The 25,714-nt window shown below is 47.0% G+C and overlaps 1 protein-coding gene across 1 annotated transcript; it reads left to right on the forward strand.

Annotated features, from left to right (window-relative positions):
* Positions 1 to 16,590: 16,590 nt before the first annotated feature.
* On the forward strand, positions 16,591 to 20,402 carry LOC124661103 (brassinosteroid LRR receptor kinase BRI1). Its single transcript, XM_047198960.1, has one exon. The coding sequence runs from the start codon at positions 16,703 to 16,705 to the stop codon at positions 20,060 to 20,062; it is 3,360 nt and encodes a 1,119-aa protein (XP_047054916.1). The 5' UTR covers positions 16,591 to 16,702; the 3' UTR covers positions 20,063 to 20,402.
* Positions 20,403 to 25,714: the final 5,312 nt, after the last annotated feature.

Raw genomic sequence — 25,714 nt, forward strand, 5'->3', positions numbered from 1 at the left:
TTGTACCGGTTCATACTTGTGTTTGCTTCAAACAACCTTGCTAGCCAAAGCCTTGTACTGAGAGGGAATACTTCTCGTGCATCCAAAACCTTGAGCCACAACCTATGCCATTTGTGTCCACCATACCTACCTACTATGTGGTATTTCTCTGCCATTCCAAAGTAAATTACTTGAGTGCTACCTTTAAAATTTCATTCCTTGTATTTGCAATACATAGCTCATGGGAAAATAGCTTAAAAAGTATTGTGGTATTGAATATGTTGCTATGTATCTTATTTCTTATAAGTTGCTTGTTGAGCGGTAACCATGTTTCTGGGGACGCCATCAACTGTTACACCTTTGTTGAATATCATGTGAGTTGCTATGCATGTTCGTCTTGTCTGAAATAAGGGCGATTTATCATGATCAAATGGTTTGAGTATGCATATTGTTAGAGAAGAACATTGGGCCGCTAACTAAAGCCATGAATCATGGTGGAAGTTTCAGTTTGGACACTAATCCTCAATCTCTTAAGAGAATATTATCTATTGTTGAATGCTTCTGCATTAAAGAGGAGTCCATTATCTATTTTCTATGTTGTCCCGGTATGGATGTCCTTAGTTGAGATCTATCAAAAACGAGAAATCAAATGCGATTTATCTCCTTGGACCTTTGTACAAGCGGCATAGAGGTACCCCTTTGTGACACTTGGTTGAAACATATGTTATGCAATGATAATCCGTGTTAATCCAAGCTAATTAGTACAAGGTGCGAGCACTATTGGTATTCTATGCATGAGGCTTGCAACTTATAGGATGTCTTATGCATAACACATATGAATTATTACTACCGTTGACAAAATTGTTTCTATGTTTTCAAAATAAAAGCTCTAGCACAAAAATAGTAATCCATGCTTCCTCTGCGAAGGGCCATTCTTTTACTTTATGTTGAGTCAGTTTACCTACTTCTTTCTATCTTAGAAGCAAACACTTGTGTCAACTGTGTGCATTGATTCTTACATGTTTACTTATTGCACTTGTTATATTGCTTTATGTTGACAACTATCCATGAGATATACATGTTACAAGTTGAAAGCAATTGCTGAAACTTAATCATCCTTTGTGTTTCTTCAATGCCTTTTACTTTGAATCTATTGCTTTATGAGTTAACTCTTATGCAAGACTTATTGATGCTTGTCTTGAAAGTACTATTCATGAAAAGTCTTTGCTATATGATTCAGTTTTTTAATCATTATCTTTACCATTGCTTTGAATCACTTCATTCATCTTATATGCTTTACAATAGTATTGATCAAGATCATGTTGGTAGCATGTCACTTAAGAAATTATCCTTGTTATCGTTTACCTACTCGAGGGCGAGTAGGAACTAAGCTTGGGATGCTTGATACGTCTCCAACGTATCTATAATTTCTTATGTTCCATGCTAGTTTTATGACAATACCTACATGTTTTGCTCACACTTTATATCGTTTTGATGCATTTTCCGAACTAACCTATTAACGAGATGCCGAAGTGCCGCTTCTCGTTTTCTCGCTATTTTTGGTTTCAGAAATCCTACAAAGGAAATATTCTTGGAATTGGACGAAATCAACGCCCAATATCTTATTTTTCCCGGAAGCTTCCAGAGCACCGAAGAGGGGCCAGAGGGGAGCCAGGGGGCCCCACCCCACAAGGCGGCGCGACCAAGGGGGGGACGCCCCCCTATGGTGTGGCCCCACCAAGACTCCTCCGAGGCTGCCCTTCCGCCTATATAAAGCCTCCGTCGCGAAAACCCTAAAATAATAAGCCACGATACGAGAAAAGTTCCAGAGCCGCCGCCATCGCGAAGCCAAGATTCGGGGGACAGACGTCTCTGTTCCGGCATGCCGCCGGGACGGGGAAGTGCCCCCGGAAGGCATCTCCATCGACACCACCGCCATCTTCATCAACGCTGCTGTCTCCCATGATGAGGAGGGAGTAGTTCTCCATCGAGGCTAAGGGCTCTACCGGTAGCTATGTGGTTAATCTCTCTCTCATGTACCTCAATACAATGATCTCATGAGCTGCTTTACATGATTGAGATCCATATGATGAGCTTTGTATCACTATTAATCTATGTGCTACTCTAGTGATGTTATTAAAGTAGTCTATTCCTCCTTCATGATGTAATGGTGACAGTGTGTGCATCATGTAGTTCTTGGCGTAGGTTATGATTGTAATCTCTTGTAGATTATGGAGTTAACTATTACTATGATAGTATTGATGTGATCTATTCTCCCTTTCATAGCTTAAAGGTGACAGGGTGTATGCTATGTTAGTACTCGGTCTAAATTGCAACGGTCTATTATGCTCTAGAGGTTACTTAAACATGAACTCCGAATGTTGTGGCGCTTGTTAACTCCGGCTTGAGGGAGCTCTTGTAGCCCTACACAATGAATGGTGTTTGTCATCCAACAAAAGAGTGTATGTAGCACAAAGGAAGAGAAGTTATTTATTTATGTGATCATTGTTGATAGTGTCCACTAGTGAAAGTAGGATCCCTAGGCCTTGTTCCTGAATAGAAAAGTTACACCACAGAGAATTGCCTACCACGCCAGCAAGCTATTTTCTGGCACCGTTTCCAACAAGTTCCGCTACATGTTTACTTGCTGCCATATTTATTTCAGATTGCTATTACCACTCATATTCAACCATATTACTTGTATTTCACTATCTCTTCGCCGAACTAGTGCACCTATACATCTGACAAGTGTATTAGGTGTGTTGGGGACACAAAAGACTTCTTGTATCTTAATTGCAGGGTTGCTTGAGAGGAATATCTTTGACCTCTACCTCCCTGAGTTCGATAAACCTTGGGTGATTCACTTAAGGGAAACTTGCTGCTGTTCTACAAACCTCTGCTCTTGGAGGCCCAACACTGTCTACAGGAATAGAAGCGTGCGTAGACATCAACACTCAAGTCTTGTTAAACCTTCACATGGAAAAGAACACCTTCTTAATATTTTTATATTGAACTACTTGAATATTCATTCTATGTACTTCGACTTAAACTTATTATGTGTTTCAATCTATCTTCATAGATCTTGACACTAAATATGTTTCAGTCCATATCCTTTCATTGAAATTAATTCTCAATGAAACCTTTTAATCAAGTATATAATTACATCATTTATAACCAACTATATGTCATCTACATAAAGTATTATAAATATGTCTTAGCGCTCCCACTTAATTTCTTGCAAATGCAAGCATCTTCATCGTTTCTAATGAAATCAAAACTCTTTTTGATTATTTCATCCGGTGAAGATTCCAACTCCGCGATACTCACTTCATCCAATTGAAGTTTGTATACCTATCTAGTATTCCACGGACCAGCAAAACTCTTGGTTGTATCTAGTGTACATCCTTCATACACACTTCTGGTAAGGAATGTATTTATGTCATCCTACTATCATATCTCATAGAAGAAATATGTAGCGATTACTAGAGTAATCCACATAGACTATAGGCATTGCCACGGAAGATCTAATCTTATCGTAGTCAAGTCTTTGAACTTTGTCGTAAACAACTTTTCGATAAGTCAAGCTTCTTTAAGGATATTCCATCCAAGTCCATCAATTTTATAGATCCATTTACTTTCAAAAAGTATTCACCTATCTTGGATTTCATGGCGCATAGCCATTTTAACGGAGTCAGGGCCCATCATAACCTCTTTGTATGTAGTTGGTTTATCATTGTTAAAAACAATCCTTTATCCACAAATCATTTATTTGATCACAAAATAAACCACATCTACAAGGTTCAATAAGTACTTTGATCTCCATGACTATAACACTTTGTAGACATGGGAGCCATGATCTTCGTAGCTGCTTCCGGAACCATTTCCGATGCTGTGCTACTCTGATCATCATGCTCAGGTTCATGAACCTTATCAAGTTCCATTGTCCTCCCACTCAAAAACTTCGCTAGAAACAATTTCTTTGAAATAAGTAAGAAACATCGACAAACACTTTTGTCTTTGTCTCCATAGTGGAAAGAATTCCCAATCAATTCTTTGGGATAACCAACAAAGACATTCATCCGATTTTGGTTGTAAACTCTTAGACCAAAATTTAAAGAAAGGATTATTAGGATTTATACCCATGCCATAACTTGTATGGCGTCATTTCAACGGATCATGATGATGCTCTATTCAGTGTAAAAGCGGTAGTCTCTAAAGCATAATCCACAAAATATAATGGCTTCATTTTATCTCATCATTAATCCAACAAGGTTTGGATACGTCTCTCAGATACTTCATCATCAATATGATACTCCAAGAAACGTGAGTTGTAGAACAACTTCATAACTCTCTTAGATGTTCGCTAAAACTCGTAATTCAAATATTTCCACCATGATCCAATCATAGATATTTGATTTTTCTATTACGATGGTTTCCACTTCATGCTGAAATTTATTTGAATCCATTCAAATGTTTCAAACTTCTTCCTTATCGAATACATCCACATATATATACTCAATTCATTGTTGGAAGTTTTCATGAAGTAGAAGAATCTCCCGCACACAACTATGCACAGTGAACCATTTACATCATCATGTATGTTTCCACTAAGTTTAGTTGCCCGTTCAACTCTTGGCCTATGAACGGTATTTAAGTCATTTCCTTTTAGAAGAGATTTGCAAGCGCCAAATGATTCAAAAATCATATGACTCCAAAATTCCATTCAAATGGAGTTCCTTCATGCGTTCCTTTCTAACATGACCTAAATGGCGGTTCCACTAATGAGTGGAATTCAAATCATTTGCCTTATGACATTTTAGCGTCAGTGTTATGTATGTGTGTTTCACCATTAAGATTTATAATAACTTATCCATCGTACATGGAGCAATGTCATAATTTGAACAACTCATTGTTTTCATTTGACAAGAGCAAAATAACAATTTATTAAGTTCTTTATTATAAATTCTAAGGGCTAGGTAGAATGCCAACGACAAACATAATAACACTTTATTATGTTCCGTACGTGCATTATTACCATATTCCTTATCAGTCACTTAGGCCATCGTATTCTTGTATTGAGTTGTATTGTATGACATCTCATACCAACCAATCTGGTACAAATACCCAAGAATTTTATTATGTGACCAAACAAGGAATACATCCATAACATGTATATCATCTATATACACCTGAGCTAGACTTTCTAGTCTTTTTCTTTCTTTCTGCCAAAATATCTTTTGTGGTTTCTCTTTTAGCTTTCCCCATTCTCAGAAAACACTTCACCTTCAATAACTTTTAGGTCCATTGGTCAAATACCAATAACCTCGAGGTTCTTACTTTGAAGTTGGTCATCACATGATAAGTGTTCCAGATTTCACTATTAGTTACCTTTTAATGTGATGAACAATTTCACTCATAATTTTATCCATCAAATCATGACGACTTTCCGAGACCATGTCTGTACATGCTAGGCTTGTAAAGTTTAACCTTAGTATTCGCATGTGCAAATCTGGCTTGCACCCGTTGTATGCACACGTAGAATCTATAACACCCGATCATCACGTGATGCTTCGAAACGACGAGTCTTAGCAACGGTGCATACTAAGGACGATCACTACATGGATATGCGAATATCGTTAGTGCCCAACTAGTTGGAGGATCGGGACGCCTAGCGTCTTCAACCTTCGTACATTCCCATAAAACTTATGAGTTTATGTAGTCTCACTAGATTATATTCTATCATCTTGCAATAGGGTCTTAGATATCACACATATCTCATACCTTGCTTATTTCTGAAAACAAAATTTCCAGCTCCTTACTTTTCAAACGGATTTGAACTTCAAGTTTCACGGAGACAAGATGATTTGGTACTAATTGAAACTATTGCTCTTTGAATCATCAATGTGAGGTTTACTAAAAGTTTGCATTAGGACTTAATCATATCTTGATTCTTTAACAGTACGGTACCGATCCGTAAAGTTACTTGTCGACTCTAACGCATTTCTATCTCAATTACAAGACTAGCGCATGGTAGAAAACGGATGCCAATTCTACAAACTTTAATTCAAAATACTATTCAAAACTATGTTCATGATAATTAGTTCATGTTTTAATCTAATTACTAATGAACTCCCACTTAATACAACATCCCTCATGGTTGTTAAGTGGCACACGATCCATATCCACTACACCAAAACCGATCATCACGTGAGATGATGTAGATTCAATGGTGAACATCAACATGTTGATCATATCATCCATATGACTCGTGTTCAACCTTTCGGTTTCCCGTGTCCCGAGGCCATGTCTGTACATGCTAGGCTCGCCAAGCAAACCCAAGTATTCCGCGTGTGCAACATGGCTTACACCCGTTGTATGTGAACGTAGAATCTATCACATCCGATCATCACGAGATGCTTAGAGACGATGAACTGTAGCAACGGTGCATACGAGGAGAGAACACTTTATTATCTTGATATTAATGTGAGGTATCATCTTATAATGCTACCGTCGCGATCTAAGCAAGATAAGATGCATAAAGGATTAACATCACATGCAATTCATAATATGTGATATGATATGGCCTTTCTTCTTGTGCTTTTGATCTCCATCTCCAAAGCACACGAGCATGATCTCCATCATCACCAGCATTGCACCAAGGCCCATGGCACCGCTTCATGGTTGTCCATCACTTATAGCTACTATAACAACTACTTGAAATAAAGCTATTACATGATGAAGAGACACGCATGTCTTAACAAATTTAAAGACAACCATTAGGCTCCTGCCGGTTGCCATAATACAATAATGAACATCTCATACATCAAATATAATCATCATCACATCATGGCCATATCACATCACCAAACCCCGCAAAAACAAGTTAGATGCCTCTAATTTGGTTTGCATATTTTACGTGGTTTAGGGTTTTCGAGTAAGATCCAATCTACCTACGAACATGAACCACAATGGTGATACTAGTGTTGTCAATAGAAAGAGTAAATTGGATCTTCACTATGGTGGGAGAGACAGACACCCGCAAAGCCACTTATGCAATACAAGTTGCATGTCAAGCGTGGAGCAAGTCTCATGAGACGCGGTCATGTAAAGTTAGCCCGAGCCGCTTCATCCCACCATCCCACAAGATGAAAAGTACAAAAACTAAAGCAACAAAAGCATCAACGCCCACAAAACCATTGTGTTCTACTCGTGCAACAGATCTATGCATAGACATGGCTCTGATACCACTGATGGGGTTCGTAGCATAGAAAACAAAAATTTTCCTACCGCAAGACGAATAAATCCAAGATCTAATCTATGGAACACCCAAGATCTAATCTACAAGATCGGAGCAACGAGATGGAGATGAGACTAACCCTCGAAGATTTCCAAAGCCTACGAGATTAGATCTCGTTGTTGGTGTAGACGATCGTCCCGTGCCGCAATCCGCAGCGACTTCCGTACTCGGTCGCGCGTACGGTGTCGATGAAGCCCTTCCTCTCCCCGTTCCAGCGGGCAGCGGAGGTGTGGTAGATCTCCTCCAAATCACAGCAGCACGACGGCGTGGTGGTGGTGGTGGAGGAGGAAAAACTGCAGGGCTTCGCCTAAGCCGGAGCAGACATATGGAGGAGGAGAGAGGGGGACGGCCGGGGCTTGGTCCGGAGGATGGGGTGCGCCCCCTGCCCCTCCCCTCTTTATATAGGGGGGGAGGTCGGTTGGGGTGGGCCCCCACGCCCCCATCTCATCTAGGGCCGGCGGCCACAAGGGGGAGGGGGGGAATCTTGCCCCCAAGTTGATCCCCCCTTAGGGTTTTGGGGAAACCCTAAGGGGTGGCCGGCCTGGGCCTTTGAGGCTTGGTGCGCCTGGCCCATTAGGGCTAGGCAGCACCCCCTCGGCCCATGTAGGCCCCCCTAGGTCGTGGGCCCCATGGTGGACCCCTCCGAAACCTTCTAGAACCTTCCAGTCTTTCACCGGAAAAATCCCGAACTTTTCCGAAACCTAGAAATCAACTTCCCTTATATGAATCTTATTCTCCGGACCATTCCGGACCTCCTCGTGATGTCCTGGATCCCATCCGAGACTCCGAACAAACTTCGGTCTCCATCTCATATTCCGAATCTACTTATGCGACATCGAACCTTAAGCGCGTCACCCTACGGTTCGCGAACTATGCAGACATGGTCGAGACTCCTCTCCGAGCAATAACCAATAGCGGGATCTGGAGATCCATAATGGCTCCCACATATTCAATGATGACTTAGTGATCGATTGAACCATTTACATACGATGCCGATTCCCTTTGTCTCGCGATATTTTACTTGTCCGAGGTTCGATCATCGGTATCTCCATACCTTGTTCAACCTCGTTACCGACAAGTACTCTTTACTCGTACCACGGTATGTCATCTCTTATGATCCAATCATATGCATGCAAGCTAATCAGACGACATTCCATCGAGAGGGCCCAGAGTATATCTATCCGTCATCAGGATGGACAAATCCCACTATTGATCCATATGCCTCAACTCATACTTTCCAAATACTTAATCCCATCTTTATAACCACCCATTTACGCAATGGCGTTTGATGTAATCAAAGTACCCTTCCGGTGTAAGTGATTTACATGATCTCATGGTCGAAGGACTTAGGCAACTATGTACCGAAAGCTTATAGCAAATTGAACTTAATGACTTGATCTTATGCTATGCTTATTTGGGTGTCTGTCCATTATATCATTCACCTAATGACATAACCTTGTTATTAATAACATCCGATGTTCATGATCACGAAACCATGATCATCCATTAATCAACAAGCTAGTTATACAAGAGGCTTACTAGGGACTCCTTGTTGTTTACATAACACACATGTATCAATGTTTCGGTTAATACAATTATAGCATGGTATGCAAACATTATAATAAACACAAAGATATATTATAATAACCATTTTATTATTGCCTCTTGGGCATATCTCCAACAATTGTAACATCCATGTTTCTTTAAACCTAGATTAGGGTTTGTTTCTGCATCATGAGCATCATGATATTTTCCTAAGAAAATTGTATAAAGGATTAAATTTTGGAAAACCCTAATCTTATGCAAATTTCTCTCTCAAATTCAACATGCTCAAAATGTTTCAATATTTAAAACTAAACCTATATGGCACTTCTCTAAGTTAAGAAGTCCATGGATATTTGCAAAACATGAGGAAGTTTGAAACTTCAAATGAGTTTCAAATAAGCAAAAGAGTTTGAAAACAAATTTTGGGAAAAGGAGAGAAGAAGAAAAAACCTCCCATGTTCTTGGGCTGGAAGCCCCTTCTCTTCCCCTCTCTTACCTCTCATGCGCAGCCCAGCAGTGGCCCATCTTAGCCCGCCCCCACCCCAGGGGGTTATGTGCAAAGTGTCAAAGCCATCTTCAACCTCACGATGAGGAAGCAGCTCGCTGTCGCCACGGCCGCCACTTTTGCCTTGTTCATGCAACATGCGAGTCCCTCATTGGAGTATCTTGATAAGTTTGTTCTTGAGCCCCATTGATGACATTCTTATTCTCTCCATGTCTAAAGAGGTTCATATTGAACAGTTGGCACTAAATGTTGGAAACTTTTAAGAACCATTTTTGTGTTATCACGAAGTATGTGTTCTGGATGCTAGAAGTGATCTTCTCTGGCTCACGTGCATTTGCTGAAAGATCTCGTCATGGATCCGAGCAGAGTTCCGTTTGTTTTCCCTCGGGAATCATCGCAAGTCAGTCATGCATGTGCGAAGTATTCTTGAGAAGACAGGTTGTTACCTCCATTCCTTGAAACGTTCCTCTATGCACACTAAGCCACTGACTAGTTTGTTCAAGAAACAGAAGAAGCTTAACAGCTTAGATATTTTCTTTGATGTCCCCACCAGGACTCAATTTTGTTACATTGCAAGTTCATATGCACGCAATTGTCTTCGACAATCGCAACCACATGGTTTCCGCAATCTAGCTCAATCTTTTGGAGCTTGACATTGTAGTCTACATCTTGAGAATCTAGCAGCTTTACCTTGGTGGTAAGTGTTGCAAATTTCCTATTTGGACATGCTAAGTCTGAAATATCTTTACACCTAACCTAAGCTGAATCTCAAGCAGCAACGATGGTTAGTGTTTATCAAGGATTTTTGATATAGGTCTCTTATAAATCCGGCAAGATTGAGGTCGTGGTTAACACAATTAGTCGGAAGTCCTAATGCCAAGATTTCTTGAAGTAACAAGAATAACCACTCTCCATAAGGATCTTGTGCGACTTATTCTAGAAGTTGCCCTTATAATGTCTTTTCAATTCCGAAGTCCGACCTTCACTTGATGACCTGTTGAAGGCTATTCCGAAGCCTGATATTGGTGTCTATAATATCAAGGAGAACATTAGAAGCACAATTGCTAAATGTCTCTTGGTCAATCCCTCGAAACCATTTCTCTTGTGACAACAACTCCGTTTGAATAAATTTCACTCCCCGCTGATCCTTTGCACTTCCCTAGCCAGTGCCCTCCCCTTCCCTTTTGTTTCTACCAGAAGTTCTAATAAATTCACATGTTGTGTGAATTCATCAGTCATCTAGGCCCCAACCTTTTGTGTAGACAACAATCGTTTCATGTATCCCGCCAAAGAGTGACTATGATTTTGAATTCTAAAGTTGCTCTCATTGGATAATCATTAGTGCTTCTACGAGTCACCATCTAAGAGTGCCTCGATATGGTACCAAAGGCAGTTTAACTCTTCGCTACTTTGTCCCTTCATATTATTATAAAGCATGGAGCAATTGTCTACCAAAATTTGAAACATCTTCAGTCTCCTATGTTACCTTGACGTGTTTCATGTTTGTTAGCTCAAGAGTTGTTTTTAAACACTTATTCCATGAGTTGACCATGAGATACTCGATCTTTGTGAAGATCCGCCGTCGAGTGTCATTCCCTCTTCTCTTTAGGGTGAAGAAAGCAAAATGAAGAGCTCTTCATGGTGTTGTGGGTCAACTTCATTCATGATGTCGTGGATCAACTTCTTCAACAAAGAAGATCGGCGTGGTATCGACAAGATCATTGAAGACCGGTGTAGTTCTTGTTACTTTCTCTATTCCTACCTTGGAATCTCATGATGAGATTCTTTTAAGGGCGATAGATCTGTAACATCCATGTTTCTCTAAACCTATATTAGGGTTTGTTTATGAATCATGAGCATCATGATATTTTCCTAAGAAAATTGCATAAAGGATTAAATTTTGGAAAACCCTAATGTTATGCAAATTTCTCTCTCAAATTCAACATGCTCAAAATGTTTCAATATTTCAAACTAAACCTACATGGCACTTCTCTAAGTTAAGTAGTCCATGGATATTTGCAAAACATGAGGAAGTTTGAATCTTCAAATGAGTTTCAAATTAGCAAAAGAGTTTGAAAACAGATTTTGGGAAAAGGAGAGAAGAAGAAAAACCCTACCATGTTCTTGGGCTGGAAGCCCCTTCTCTTCCCCTCTCTTCCCTCTCATGCGCAGCCCAGGCAGCAGCCCAGCAGTGGACCAGTTCAGCCTACCCCCACCCCCTGGAGGTTATGTGCAAAGTGCCAAAGTCATCTTCAACCTCACGATGAGGAAGTAGCTCACCGTCGCCACGACAGCCACTCGCCTGCGTTGCAATCCACGCCGCCGCCCCAGGACCTCTACAAATACCCCTACGCCGCCTAGAGAAACCCTAGCTTCGCACAAACCCCTTCTCTTCCTCTCGTTGCTTCTTTTGTGAGCTTGCCGAAACCCTAGCCGAAGGCCGCCTCCTATCACCGCAGCTCCGGCCATCCCCGCGCCTCCCCAAGAGGCCCACGAGCTCCGCCTCGTCCCGTGCGACACCCTCATCAAAGGAATCGGCCGCGGGCGCCCGGAATCGACCCCTCCACGCCTTTATTCTCCGCGTCCGGCCACCAGAATTCATCTCAACGCTGGTGCCACGGGCCACCCCGAGCCTCATCAACGCCTCCATCCGCTCCAGGGTGAGCAGCCGCTCCTCACGCACCTCTAACCTCGCTCCTCAGGCGGTCGTACGAGAGCAGCGCCACCACGAGGCGGCTTAGCGCGGAGCCGCGCACTAAAGCGTCCCTTGGCGCATCTAGGGGGCCCCGTAGCTCCGCATGCGCTCGCTCACCGACGCGCCGGCCACCGTGGTGGACTCCGGTGGGGCCGCCCCTTTTTTTATTTAAATGTTATAACTATGACAGGTGGGTCCCTTTGTCAGACTTTTAATAATTTCAGAAGTATTTAGAAAACAATTAAATCCATGACATGTGGGTCCATGTCTATCAGGTTTTTATTATTTTCATAAATGATTTAAAATTAATAAAATTTGTAAAATTCATAAGTAATTCATCTTAAATCAGAAAAATATGTATAATATATCAAAATTTTCAGAAAAATGAGATCTACATTTTGGTTACACAATTATGCGTTGATAAACAACTTTTAACCCTATTTTTTTAGAAGAACTTAATCAACCCCTCTGAAGCTCTAGAACTGCTAACCCTAGTTCCGTCGAACCTCAATTAAATTGATGATGTCTTAGGGTTAACTTCAATACCTTTAACATGTCATGTCATAATCCTTGTATGTGCATTGCATCAATGCCATGTGTTGATTGTTGTTGTACCTTTCCGGTGTTTGCTTCTTCGCGATCGAAAGAGCAAGTGCCCGAGACGATGAAGATCGACAACGACGCAACTCAATACTTGTCCATCGACGAACAAGTCAAGCATGGGATCTCCGAAGATCCATATCGGTTTATCAAGGACAAAGGCAAGCCCTAACCTGGTTCATATATGGTTTTGAAATGCTTTTACTTCTAGTTCCTACATATTGCATATGATTCCAATATGTTTTATCGCTAGATATAGTTATCCTATGTGTTGCATTTACCATCCTTGTAGCCTAAAATACTCTGATCCACTGCTACAAGCAAGACTAGGTTTGAGCTCGTGTGCATCGCTAGAGTCGTTGTATCGAATATGCTTAGCCATTCTTAGTTGATGAATTCTGATCCATCCGGTTGATGAATCAGAACTACGATTGAACTAGTATGGTAGGATGACATGGTAAGATCAGTGATGATAATTAAACATGCTTAAAGGCTTGGATGGGCCGCCACATGGGGATGTGGTGAGTTGACTCATTCTAGCCGATACTAGGACCTTAGGTTCTCGCCTTCGGAACCAAGACTGAGCGTACAACCACACGGGGCCCATGGGAACCCCTTGGCCCGAACTTGCCTAGCTTACCCATGAGTCAATTAGAATGCGAGTTTCATTTGACATTCTACATGGCGTAGGCGTGGAAAAGGTTTTCAAAGGTGCATCATACATGGCGTGGCTAGGGTGAAGGATGTTGGAGGCATTGAACTGGATCCCCTGCGCACAATAACCGGGACCACCTCGGAGAATGGCTACCTACGATGACGGAGTTCCCTAGTTAGTTTGACTCATGGAATAGGCAAAGTAAGGGAAAGGTTTTGGTCGACCACCCTCTATCGGCACACCAAGGAAGTGTGCTAATCATGTGGCGTTAAGAGTCGGTCGACGCGTGTGGGTAAAATTGTACACCCCTGCAGGGTTAATCTTTTCGAAAAGCCGTGTACACGGTTACATACGATTTGGGAAAGGACGTGTTGATCATAGACAACTTTAACCTAAATCGTAAAACTTGGAATCAATGTGTGATAAGGATCCTTTTTCAAGGTATCGAGGGGGTGATCCTAGTTGATAGGTTCAGCATATGATGAAGATTCGGTGGATTAAATATGATGATCAGTAGAGCTAGAGATATCGCTCTCTTATCCCCTTTTAAAATGATCTGAGTAGACGAGCTTCTGCTCCCTCTTGTTTATAAAGGAAAACTGACTTTCCGCAAAATAAGCTCTAAATAAAGCCTCGCATACCAGCTTTGCTAATAGGTTGTACTAAGTCTTGCTGAGTCCATGTACTCAGCCTTTCATTCTTTGTTTCAAACGAAGTCTCTCCAACATATGATGGTTTCTAGGTCGACATCGACGAGTAGCTTGAGATTCCCGGGTGGCAGCTTGAAATCTATGGGTTGGGACGTCGTCGTTATGCTCCTGGCCTCTTAGGCCTTTTGCTATCTTGCTATTTAGAATAGCATAACTTCGCTTCCTTTGATTGATGAAATGTAAGGTCAGTGACCTCTGCTTGTAATACTTTGGTTCTTTTGCTCAATTATGAGCTTGTATTAATCTTTGAGTCGTAGAGTCACTGTTGTGTTACCGATTCTCACCTTGTAGACCCTAGAGATCTAGGGGGCTTATGCCAGATGGAGATCTGGGTTTGTCTAGCCCCAACCTCCGGGCGACTCCCACATGTATTTCTACTATGGCCGCGAGGACAACGTGCACGCCACTCAAGGATAACTTATCATCAGATGCCCTGGACAAACGGCTCTGGGTAATGGTACCGTTCGGTCCTTGCATCTTGAGCTTGTTGTTAATGTGGCATGCTCTTGCATGGAACTTGTGATAGAATAGCTTGGTGAAGATCACGTGGTAGGAACTCTTAAAGGGTACAACTTCAAATCTGATCATTTCTATACGGTAATTGTTAACATCGCCGAAGGCCACATAAAGTGTTATGCTACACAATGAGTTTTCTTTCTTACCCGAAACCACAGTGTGCGTAGTAGTTCGAGGGGGATAATTGATCGATAAAGACCGTGGTTTGCGGCATTATGCTGTTCTTAGGACACATCGCCCACATTATATGAGTATCTTTAGTTTAGTATATTTTCACATGCGAGCTTTATTTATCTTTGAATCCCATTTTCTAATGCACAAATGTAGGTGAAACTTTAAAGGAAAAACTAGGCGACTAGAAGTCTTGTTGGAGTGAACTTACACAAAAAGCAATCTTCCCGTGGATTCAATAAACCTAGGTCATTAGGTAAAAAGCTTCATGCACTATAATACGTAATTCGGATCGAAGGTATCAACCCTTTTTCTGATGCCATTTTTTTTTTTGCTTAAGACGCATATTCCTCTTAAGCTACATAAATTTCATTCGCCATAGAACAATTTTTTTGCTACAATGCATTAGAAAATGGTTTGTTATTAAATTAAATCCGAAACAAGAAGCAATATTTGATTCCCAATGAATTGGAGAATTAGTTTCCAGTATATCATAGAGAAATCAAATAGTACACATCGAGCATTAGTTGCGAGAAAACAAATCGGCGGTTAATGCCGAATCCTAGGAAAGTAGCGGCATTTACCACAAACCGACGTGTACCGAGATACACTCACATTTATTTCGTCGGCCACCGAGCGGTGTCGACAAACGCCGCAAAAGGAGACCGGTGTAAAGGTAGCTATTGGCACCTACCGCTCCTTACACCTGTGAACCCTAACCAAGTGAGCACAATGGGGAGTCATTAGAGTAGTGCTGGAAAAAGTAAATCATGTTTTTTTTTTCTGAAGCGTCGATGTTTATTTTTTATAAGAGTGACTAGTTAAGCATATTATTTTTTGTAGAAAATGCCGTTAGCATATTTTTGAACGGTGGGTGAAATGTTGTGCCCTCGGTTGTTTTTTGCGGTGTTAAGTCTTGACATTGTGGTTTTATGTTGCTAACCACACGTGCCATGTGGTTTGTGTGGTTGTTAGGCCAAGAATGAATAGTTGGTCTCATACATTTTACTCCTCCATCTCCTAAATCTTTTGCATTTATGATGCATTATTTACATTAAGGTTGCATGGTTATTAGCTGCCAACTCCAGCTGTTGTTAGCTTTACAATTACTTGTTCACAGTTAAAACAAGCTCAGTAATCGTGCGAGCTTGGGAGTAGAGTAGGCTAATTAACCAAGCACGGCACCGAAGCAACCGTACCACAGAGAAAGGAGAGGGGATCCGCGGGGCGGGGGGCAGTGAGTTTGTGTGCCGTGCGTGCGTGCGTGCGTGTGATGACTTCATTCTGACGGCGGCTGGCACTTTAGGCTGCCTAGGCTGGAGAGGACACAGGCGAGGTAGGGAGGCTGGAAAAGGTGGCACGCCGCAGCCTCCACCGCACGCTCCGGCCGGGACTCGGCGGGGGATCGGATCTACGTACGTACCACCTCCAGCTCCAGCTCCAGCCCACCCCGGAATTAAAGACAAAAACCCTTGGCGAAGCAACGCAAGCCCGATTCCATTCCGCACGCTCGGCTCCGACCGCGACCCGCCTCCATCTTCCTCCTCATCCCACATCCTACACCCGACGGGAAGGAAATCCCGACACTGCCCACGCCATGATCCCCGCGCTCGACCCCGAATCCGTCATTTCGCTGCCGCGGCAGGCACGTGAGCACGCCTCGAGCAGCGCGGCGGCTGTCCGTCCGATCTCGATCTCCGATGGGATCGGGCTTTGCGACGCCGCCGTAACTCACGGATAAGCACCATGGTTTGCACTCACTAATCCTAATCGCAGCAGCTCGGAGACTAGGATCGATTCGTTCTGGGAAGAGGGCACATGCCATCTGACCCCACCACCACTCCCCTCCCTTACCTACAGCTCTTAATTTGCTCCCCTCCCCTAGCTTCTTCTCCCTTCCCTCTTTCTCCTTCTCTTTCTCTCTCCCCCCACCACCACCACCATCTCCCTCCTCCTCACTTCCCACTCTCCCTGCTCCCACTTCCGCAGACCGCTTCTCTTATGGTCTCAACCTAGCCACTACCCCTACATGGACTCCCTGCGCCCGCTCCTCGCGGCGCCACTGCTGCTCCTCCTCGCGGCCGTGCTCACGGCCGCCGCCGACGACGCGCAGCTGCTAGACGACTTCAAGGCCGCGCTGCCCAACCCAACCCACGCCGACCTCCAACGCTGGACGGCCCGCGACGGCGCCTGCAGCTTCCCCGGCGCCGCCTGCCGGGCCGGCCGCCTCACCTCCCTCTCCCTCGCCGCCGTCCCCCTCAATGCCGACTTCCGCGCCGTCGCCACCACCCTCCTCCAGCTCACCGCCCTCGAGCGCCTCACCCTCCGCGCCGCCAACGTCACCGGCGCCCTCTCCGCGGCCGCCAGCTGCGGCGCCAAGCTCCACGACCTCGACCTCTCCGGGAATGCCGCGCTGCGCGGCTCCGTCGCCGACGTCGCCGCGCTCGCCGCCGCCTGCAGCAGCCTCAGGACGCTCAACCTCTCCGGCGACTCCGTCGGCACAACCAAACCCGCCGGCGGCGGCGGTTTCGCCGCGCTGGACGCGCTCGACCTCTCCAGCAACAAGATCGCCGGGGAGGCGGACCTGCGCTGGATGGCATCCGCGGGCGCGGGGTCCGTCCGGCACCTCGACCTCGCCTGGAACAAAATCTCCGGCGGGCTCCCGGACTTCGCCGCCAACTGCTCGGGGCTGCAGTACCTGGACCTGTCCGGCAACCTCATCGCCGGCGACGTCGCCTCAGACGCACTCACCAGCTGCCGCGCCCTCAAGTCCCTCAACCTCTCCAGCAACCACCTCGCGGGCGCGTTCCCGCCCAACATCGCCGCCCTGACCTCCCTCACGGCGCTCAACCTCTCCAACAACAACTTCTCCGGCGAGGTCCCCGCCGACGCCTTCACCAACCTCCATCGTCTCCAGTCGCTCTCCCTCTCCTTCAACCACCTAACCGGCGCCATACCCGACGCCCTCGCGTCGCTGCCGGAGCTCGAGGTGCTGGACCTCAGCTCCAACGCCTTCTCGGGCGCCATCCCGGCCACGCTCTGCCAGGAGCCCGACGCCCGGCTCCGGGTGCTCTACCTGCAGAACAACTACCTGGCGGGCGCCATCCCGGAGGCCGTGTCCAACTGCACGGACCTCGTCTCGCTCGACCTCAGCCTCAACCTCCTCACCGGCTCCATCCCGGACTCGCTCGGCAACCTCGCGCGCCTCAAGGACCTCATCATGTGGCAGAACCAGCTGGAGGGGCCCATCCCGGCCTCGCTCTCGGCCATCCGCGGTCTCGAGCATCTCATCCTCGACTACAACGGCCTCTCCGGCGCCATCCCGCCGGAGCTCGCCAGGTGCGCGCAGCTCAACTGGATTTCCCTCGCCAGCAACCGCCTCTCCGGCCCCATCCCGCGCTGGCTCGGCAAGCTCAGCAACCTCGCCATTCTCAAGCTCAGCAACAACTCCTTCACCGGCCACATCCCCGCCGAGCTCGGCGACTGCAAGAGCCTCGTCTGGCTCGACCTCAACAGCAACCAACTCAACGGCTCCATCCCGCCGCAGCTCGCGGATCAGTCGGGGAAGATGACGGTCGGCCTCATCATCGGCCGCCCCTACGTCTACCTCCGCAACGACGAGCTCAGCAGCCAGTGCCGCGGCAAGGGGAGCCTGCTCGAGTTCTCCAGCATCCGCTCCGAGGACCTCGGCCGCATGCCCAGCAAGACGCTCTGCAACTTCACCAGGATGTACATGGGGAGCACCGAGTACACCTTCAACAAGAATGGCTCCATGATTTTCCTGGATTTGTCGTTCAACCAGCTCGACTCGGCGATACCCAAGGAGCTCGGCAACATGTACTACCTCATGATCATGAATCTCGGCCACAACCTCCTGTCCGGCCCTATCCCGACGGAGCTAGCCGGCGCGAAGAAGCTCGCCGTGCTTGACCTCTCGCATAACCAGTTGGAAGGACCCATACCCAGCTCCTTCTCGTCGCTGTCTCTGTCCGAGATCAATCTGTCAAATAACAAGCTGAATGGGACGATTCCGGAGCTCGGTTCCCTCGCCACATTTCCAAAGACCCAGTATGAGAATAACACTGGTCTGTGCGGCTTCCCGCTGCCGGAGTGCGATTCGCGTGCTGGTCAGAGCTCTTCTGGTGGCGGCCAGAACAAGCGCAAGGCGTCCCTTGCAGGCAGCATCGCCATGGGGCTCTTGTTCTCGCTCTTCTGCATATTTGGGCTGGTCATCATAGCTATCGAGAGCAAGAAGAGAAGGCAGAAGAATGACGAGGCGAGCACCTCCCGTGATATCTACATCGACAGCCGGTCGCATTCTGGCACTATGAATTCCAATTGGAGGCTCTCTGGTACAAATGCTCTCAGCATCAACCTATCCGCATTCGAGAAGCCGCTGCAGAAGCTCACCTTGGGCGATCTTGTTGAGGCCACCAATGGCTTCCACACCGACAGCCTGATTGGGGCCGGCGGGTTTGGAGATGTCTACAAGGCGCAGCTCAAGGATGGGAGGGTTGTTGCAGTCAAGAAGCTAATACATGTGAGTGGGCAGGGTGACCGGGAGTTCACGGCCGAGATGGAGACCATTGGCAAGATCAAGCACCGCAACCTCGTCCCGCTCCTTGGCTACTGCAAGATCGGCGAGGAGAGGCTGCTGATGTATGACTTCATGAAGTATGGCAGCTTGGAGGATGTGCTGCATGACCGCAAGAAGACTGGGATATCACTCAACTGGGCAGCAAGGCGAACGATCGCCATTGGGGCAGCAAGGGGATTGGCGTTCCTCCACCACAACTGCATTCCACACATCATCCACCGAGACATGAAGTCGAGCAATGTGCTTGTTGATGAGGGTCTAGAGGCAAGGGTGTCTGATTTCGGTATGGCGAGGATGATGAATGTGGTGGACACACACCTGAGTGTATCCACTCTCGCCGGCACCCCTGGGTATGTGCCTCCAGAGTACTACCAGAGCTTCCGATGCACCACCAAGGGCGACGTGTACAGCTACGGCGTCGTCTTGCTGGAGCTGCTCACCGGGAAACCGCCGACGGATTCAGCAGATTTTGGTGAGGACAACAACCTCGTAGGATGGGTGAAGATGCACACGAAGCTGAAGATCACCGACGTGTTCGATCCAGAGCTGCTGAAGGATGATCCTTCCCTGGAGCTCGAGCTGCTGGAGCATTTGAAAATCGCGTGTGCGTGCTTGGACGACAGGCCGTCGAGGCGGCCGACGATGCTCAAGGTGATGACGATGTTCAAGGAGATCCAGGCTGGGTCAACGGTGGACTCGAAAACCTCGTCGGTTGCCACGGGGTTGAGTGATGATCCAGGTTTCGGGGTCATGGAGATGACCCTCAAAGAAGCCAAGGAGGAGAAAGATTAGAAAAGATGATGACCACTGGCAACATACGGCTGGCTGGCTGGCGGACGGCGGTGATCGGCAGCAACACGTCCAGTTTGGTGGCGAAATGCCCGTAGAAAAACATCAGTCGTTCAGATGGATGCCATTCTGGAGCTTCCAGGCAAGCTTTAGCATTTGCTTCTGATGGTACACGAACAAGATTTTTTCCCCCTTGTAGGTTTGGTAAGCTGGAAGTTGTCATGTACCTATAGGAGTAGCTCACTTTCTTTCCCAGCTTTCTTCGGCTCCTTGTTTATTTTTCTGGTTGGCCCTTCAAGTAAGATCGAGCGGTGTATGTACATATATAAATGGTGGAATTTTCACTCGAGTTGCTCGGCTCCTTGTCAAATTCACTGTTCCTGTTTTGTTGCTCGCTCCTCGTCAAATTTACTGTGCTTGTTGTTTAACAATTGGTTGAAGGGAAGTTGTTGTACAATGTTGCGTCAAAACATGACACTATTGCAGATGCACGGTACAAACCCTGATGAGCCATCTCAAATCTGAGAAGCAAGCGCCATGGCCATGGGACTGGGAGGCGGTACAAGGCAGGACGATGGAGGGCCAAGATGGTGAACAGCAAAAGACCAGGGCAGAGCCAATGGACAGTCAAGAGGGCTGACACAGCTCCTGTTTCCATGTGAGGTCGCGCATGGCCTTGCCTGCCTGCGTGCGTAGGGCCAGGCGCACACCCACACACACTCACACACATACAAGAATGGCGCACTCACGCAGCACAAGCGCCTTTCTTTAATCTTCCCTTGGGCTGAGCTTGCTTTGTCTTGAGATGATCAATAAGTGAGAGCTTAGCTTAGGTTGCCCTTTAGTTGGTCAAAGGTTCCCTTAACCAGTTTTTGTCCTCTCTCTGCTTATCCTAATCGCCTAGGTAACATGGCTCCTCACCTTACTATACTCCTCCCCATCTTCTCTATTATAGATGCAGTGGTGCTGTGTCCAATGCTTGGGGCTTGTTAAACTAGTCCTCCATGTCCAGGAGGTGAGTGGCATGGTGATTCCCTCAGATCTCAAGAGGGCTGTTCAAACCTAGGGCTGCATCTCAGCTTGTTTATTCCCTGGCCTATGAGAGAGAATTCAGAGCGTGGCAGTTGTCACATATGGTAAAAATTCATGAGCCTGCCGAGATGGATCACAGGTCAGTAGTAAGTAGCTCTCCGTCCATCCACACAGGCTATTTTCTGTAGGCCAAGAGGTTTTTTTACCCTTCAGGAGCCCCAAAAGGCTCCATGTCCCAGAGTCCATCACTCCATGCAGCATTGTAGCAGCAACAACGATAGAACACACACAACACAACGTCTGGAAAAGCTACAAAGGCCATGGTGACATTGACAAACTGTGCCTCGGAATGGAGCCTCTGGCGACGCCACAAGGCCGCGCGCGGGCCCGCATTGTTGTTTCGGAGCTCCGGCTTAAATCGAGCTCGCCCGGCGCTATCATGATCCCATCCCACCCCTCGGAATAGTGGCATCAATACAGCCATGTGGCTTTCCCCAGTCCTATCATGCATGCAGAGAGCACCAGCTCCTTGTGTGCAGAAACAAGCCCCAACATGCCCACAGTCTGATAAAGGAAATCTTGCATACATGTAGGTGGAGAAACTTAAATTTACCAGTTCTCAGTTTTCACATGCTACTAGTACTCTGCAATGTAAACACAGACTATTTCCCCCCTTTACGATAATAAAGAAAAGTGTAGTGGACACAGAGACACCTAGCTTTTCATTTCTTTTGCTGAATCCCAGTCATCCCAAGTCATCCCAAGTATACCTGGGAAAACTCGGGTCAGGCCCCCGACCCCGACCCGATGCCTTAAAAAGCCCGGCCCTGTCTGAGTGGCCTGGCCCGACTACAGCCTAAAACATGTTTTTTGTAGGCCTGAAGCCTGGCCCGACCTGATCGTCGGGCTCAACATTTTCGGAACAGGCTGGGTCGGGTCGTCTGAGTCCGGCTGCCCTTGCCTAGCTATATCCCCAAGTCTTACCATCTTCGCGATGCCGAGGCTACTCGCAGGGCGTCGACCACATCGACTGCACCACAAAATTTGTTGCACTCAAGTATGATGAACCCCCATCTCTTTTGAATCGACACTTGGCCTCGATTACTATGAATTCATAAGGAAGCGAACATCCTACACTCATGAAAATCGTTGGTAACCTATCGCCCAATATGAAGATCCTTTTTGCTCGACACCGCAAATTAGACCTTCGCTAATTGCCACCCAATCCTGACAAATGCACTGGTCCTCCTTGACTGTGTATCATTCAGTCATTTGGCTTTCTTCGCCGTCGACACCATCCATAGCCGCATCGTCCTCAACGCCAAATTCATCATCAATAGCGTTGGCATCATCCGTAGGATGGTCATCTTGCACAAACAATGGATCCACATCATATTGAAACCCTCTTGTTGGGTCTCTTGCTTGGTCCCTAGACCATCGTCCATTTGGATGACATCATTGATCAAGTCGTGCATGTAGGCCTCGACATCCTCGGCACAGTAGTCCTACACATAATTGGACATGACAAGCCGTTCTCAAATGCAAATTGACGAAGGAAATAGAGGTTCTAACCATAATACCGAGTTGGCCGGCGTGGGGCTCGGCATTCCCTCGAACATCTTGCAGCCGTATGGGCATGTTCGTTGGAAGGATCGTCCGGTGCCCTCTAGCTAGTACCCTTGCCTAAATCACCGGGCACATAAGTGTGGTTGAGGCCGAGGCTGGTGACAAGAAGGCCACCGTGCAAGGACGGGACATCCGGCGATGATAATCACGACCTACCGAGCCGGGAGGACGGAGCCGGGACGTGCGATGTCCCCTATGGTCTCTCAAACGACCGTGACCGTAGTGGCGGTCTTGCAGCCACGGACGTGACCGAGCTTGTTAAAGAGGTGCCTACAGACCTAGCCCTTGATCATGAGGAGGGCCTCGAATAATGACAACTTGGGAGACGAGGATGTTCGAGTTGGCCTTGTCCCGCGGGGTGAGGACGAGCACCGCATATTTCCTTGGTTGCCATTGCGGCCGCCGCTTCGGTCGCTCTTGCTCGTCTGGCGTCGACGCGGGCGCTGCGTTTCCTAGTCTCAATTACTCACTCCTTTGGCGTCAACTCTTTCGTCTGCTTGGCCCCGACCTTGCCCTTGCAGCCAGGGGTGGTTCGATGGGGGCGACAATTTAGTCGATGAGGACAACGACTTCCTCCACCAAAGGGGCAGCTTCGCGCCGATGAAAAATCGGATACGAGTGGCAGGAGAGGGAGTGGCTGGTGTGCGGAGTAGAAGAGGGGACGTGCGTGGACGTGGGTGGTGTCCATGCAAATGCATTTCCAACCCATGAGTAGACCAACTCGCGCACCTCGGTCCATTTGCGTTGGGCCGTTGGACTAGTGTTTTTGTGTCTTTATGTCTATGTGGATCAAAATGGATAGCCTCTATCCGTTTACATAGAGCAGCTGAAGATGCCCTAAAAAGAAAGAATTTCATAAATGTAGTGAAACATGCCACCCCCCTATCCGCGCGAACCAAAATGGATATCCTCGGCCTGTTTAGATCGGGTCGATGAAGATGCCTAAAGAAAAGAATTGTATAAATATAGTGGAACATTTTTCGATAAATAAATATAGTAGAACATGTCCTCCCCATATCTTGAATTTACCAGTTCTCAATTTTTCCTGGAACAAAATCGAAGGCGCCGACTCCTACACATAATTTAACATGACAAGTCGTTCTCAAATGCAAATTGACGAAGAAAATAGAGGTTCCAACCATAATACCGAGTTGGCTGGCGTGGGGCCTGGCATTCCCTCAAACATCTTGCAGCGTACGGGCATGTTCGCTGGAAGGATCGTCCGGTGCCCTCTAGCTAGTCCCCTTGCCTAAATCACCGGGCGCATAAGTACGGTTGAGGTCGAGGGCGGTGACAAGAAGGCCACCGTGCAAGGACGGGACATCCGGCGATGATAATCACGACCTACCGAGCTGGGAGGACGGAGTCGGGACGTGCGATGTCCCCTATGGTCTCTCAAACGACTGTGATCGTAGCGGCGGTCTTGCAGCCACGGACGTGACCGAGCTTGTTAAAGAGGTGCCTACAGCCTGGCCCTTGATCACGAGGAGGGCCTGAACGACAACTTGGGAGACGAGGATGTTCGAGTTGGCCTTGTCCTGCATGGTGAGGACGAGCACCGCATATTTCCTTGGTTGCCATTGCGGCCGCTGCTTCGGTCGCTCTTGCCTGTCTGGCGTCGACGCGGGCGCTGCGTTTCCTAGTCTCAATTAATCGCTCCTTTGGCGTCAACTCTTTCTTCTGCTTGGCCCCGACCTTGCCCTTGCAGCCAGGGGTGGTTCGATGGGGGCGACAATTTAGTCGATGAGGGCAACAGCTTCATCCACCAAAGGGAAGCTTTGCGCTGATGAAAAATCGGATACGAGTGGCAGGGGAGGGAGTGGCTGGTGTGCGGAGTAGAAGAGGGGATGTGCGTGGACGTGGGTGGTGTCCATGCAAATGCATTTCCAGCCTAGGAGCAGACCAACTCGCGCACGTCGGTCCATTTGCGTTGGGCCGTTGGACTAGTGTTTTTGTGTCTTTATGTTTGTGTGGATCAAAATGGATAGCATCGATCCGTTTACATCGAGCAGCTGAAGATGCCCTAAAAAGAAAGAATTGCATAAATGTAGTGAAACATGCCATCCCCCTATCCGCGCGAACCAAAATGGATATCCTCGGCCTGTTTAGATAGGGTCGATGAAGATTCCTAAAGAAAAGAATTGTATAAATATAGTGGAACATTTTTTTGATAAATAAATATAGTAGAACATGTCCTCCCCATATCTTGAATTTACCGGTTCTCAATTTTTCCTGGAACAAAATCGAAGGCGCCGGATCCTACACATAATTGGACATTACAAGCCGTTCTCAAATGCAAATTGACGAAGGAAATAGAGGTTCCAACCATAATACCGAGTTGGCTGGCGTGGGGCCTGGCATCCCCTCGAACATCTTGCAGCGTACGAGCATGTTCGCTGGAAGGATCGTCCGGTGCCCTCTAGTAGTCCCCTTGCCTAAATCACCGGGCACATAAGTGCGGTTGAGGTCGAGGCCGGTGACAAGATGGCCACCGTGCAAGGATGGGACATTCGGCGATGATAATCACGACCTACCGAGCCGGGAGGACGGAGCCGGGAAGTGCGATGTCCCCTATGGTCTCTCAAACGACCGTGACCGTAGCGGCGGTCTTGCAGCCACAGACGTGACCGAGCTTGTTAAAGAGGTGCCTACAGCCTGGCCCTTGATCATGAGGAGGGCCTGAACGACAACTTGGGAGACGAGGAAGTTTGAGTTGGCCTTGTCCTGCAGGGCGAGGACGAGCACCGCATTTTTCCTTGGTTGCCGTTGCAGCCGCTGCTTCGGTCGCTCTTGCCTTTCTGGCGTCGACGCGGGCGCTGCGTTTCCTAGTCTCAATTACTCGCTCCTTTGGCGTCAACTCTTTCTTCTGCTTGGCCCCAACCTTGTCCTTGCAGCCAGGGGCCGTAGGATGGGGGCGACAATTTAGTCGATGGGGGCAACGACTTCAATTCCACCACCAAAGGGGCAGCTTCGCGCCGACGAAAAATCGGATACGAG

This window comes from Lolium rigidum, chromosome 6 (assembly GCF_022539505.1).
Source record: "Lolium rigidum isolate FL_2022 chromosome 6, APGP_CSIRO_Lrig_0.1, whole genome shotgun sequence".
Classification (NCBI taxonomy): domain Eukaryota; kingdom Viridiplantae; phylum Streptophyta; class Magnoliopsida; order Poales; family Poaceae; genus Lolium; species Lolium rigidum.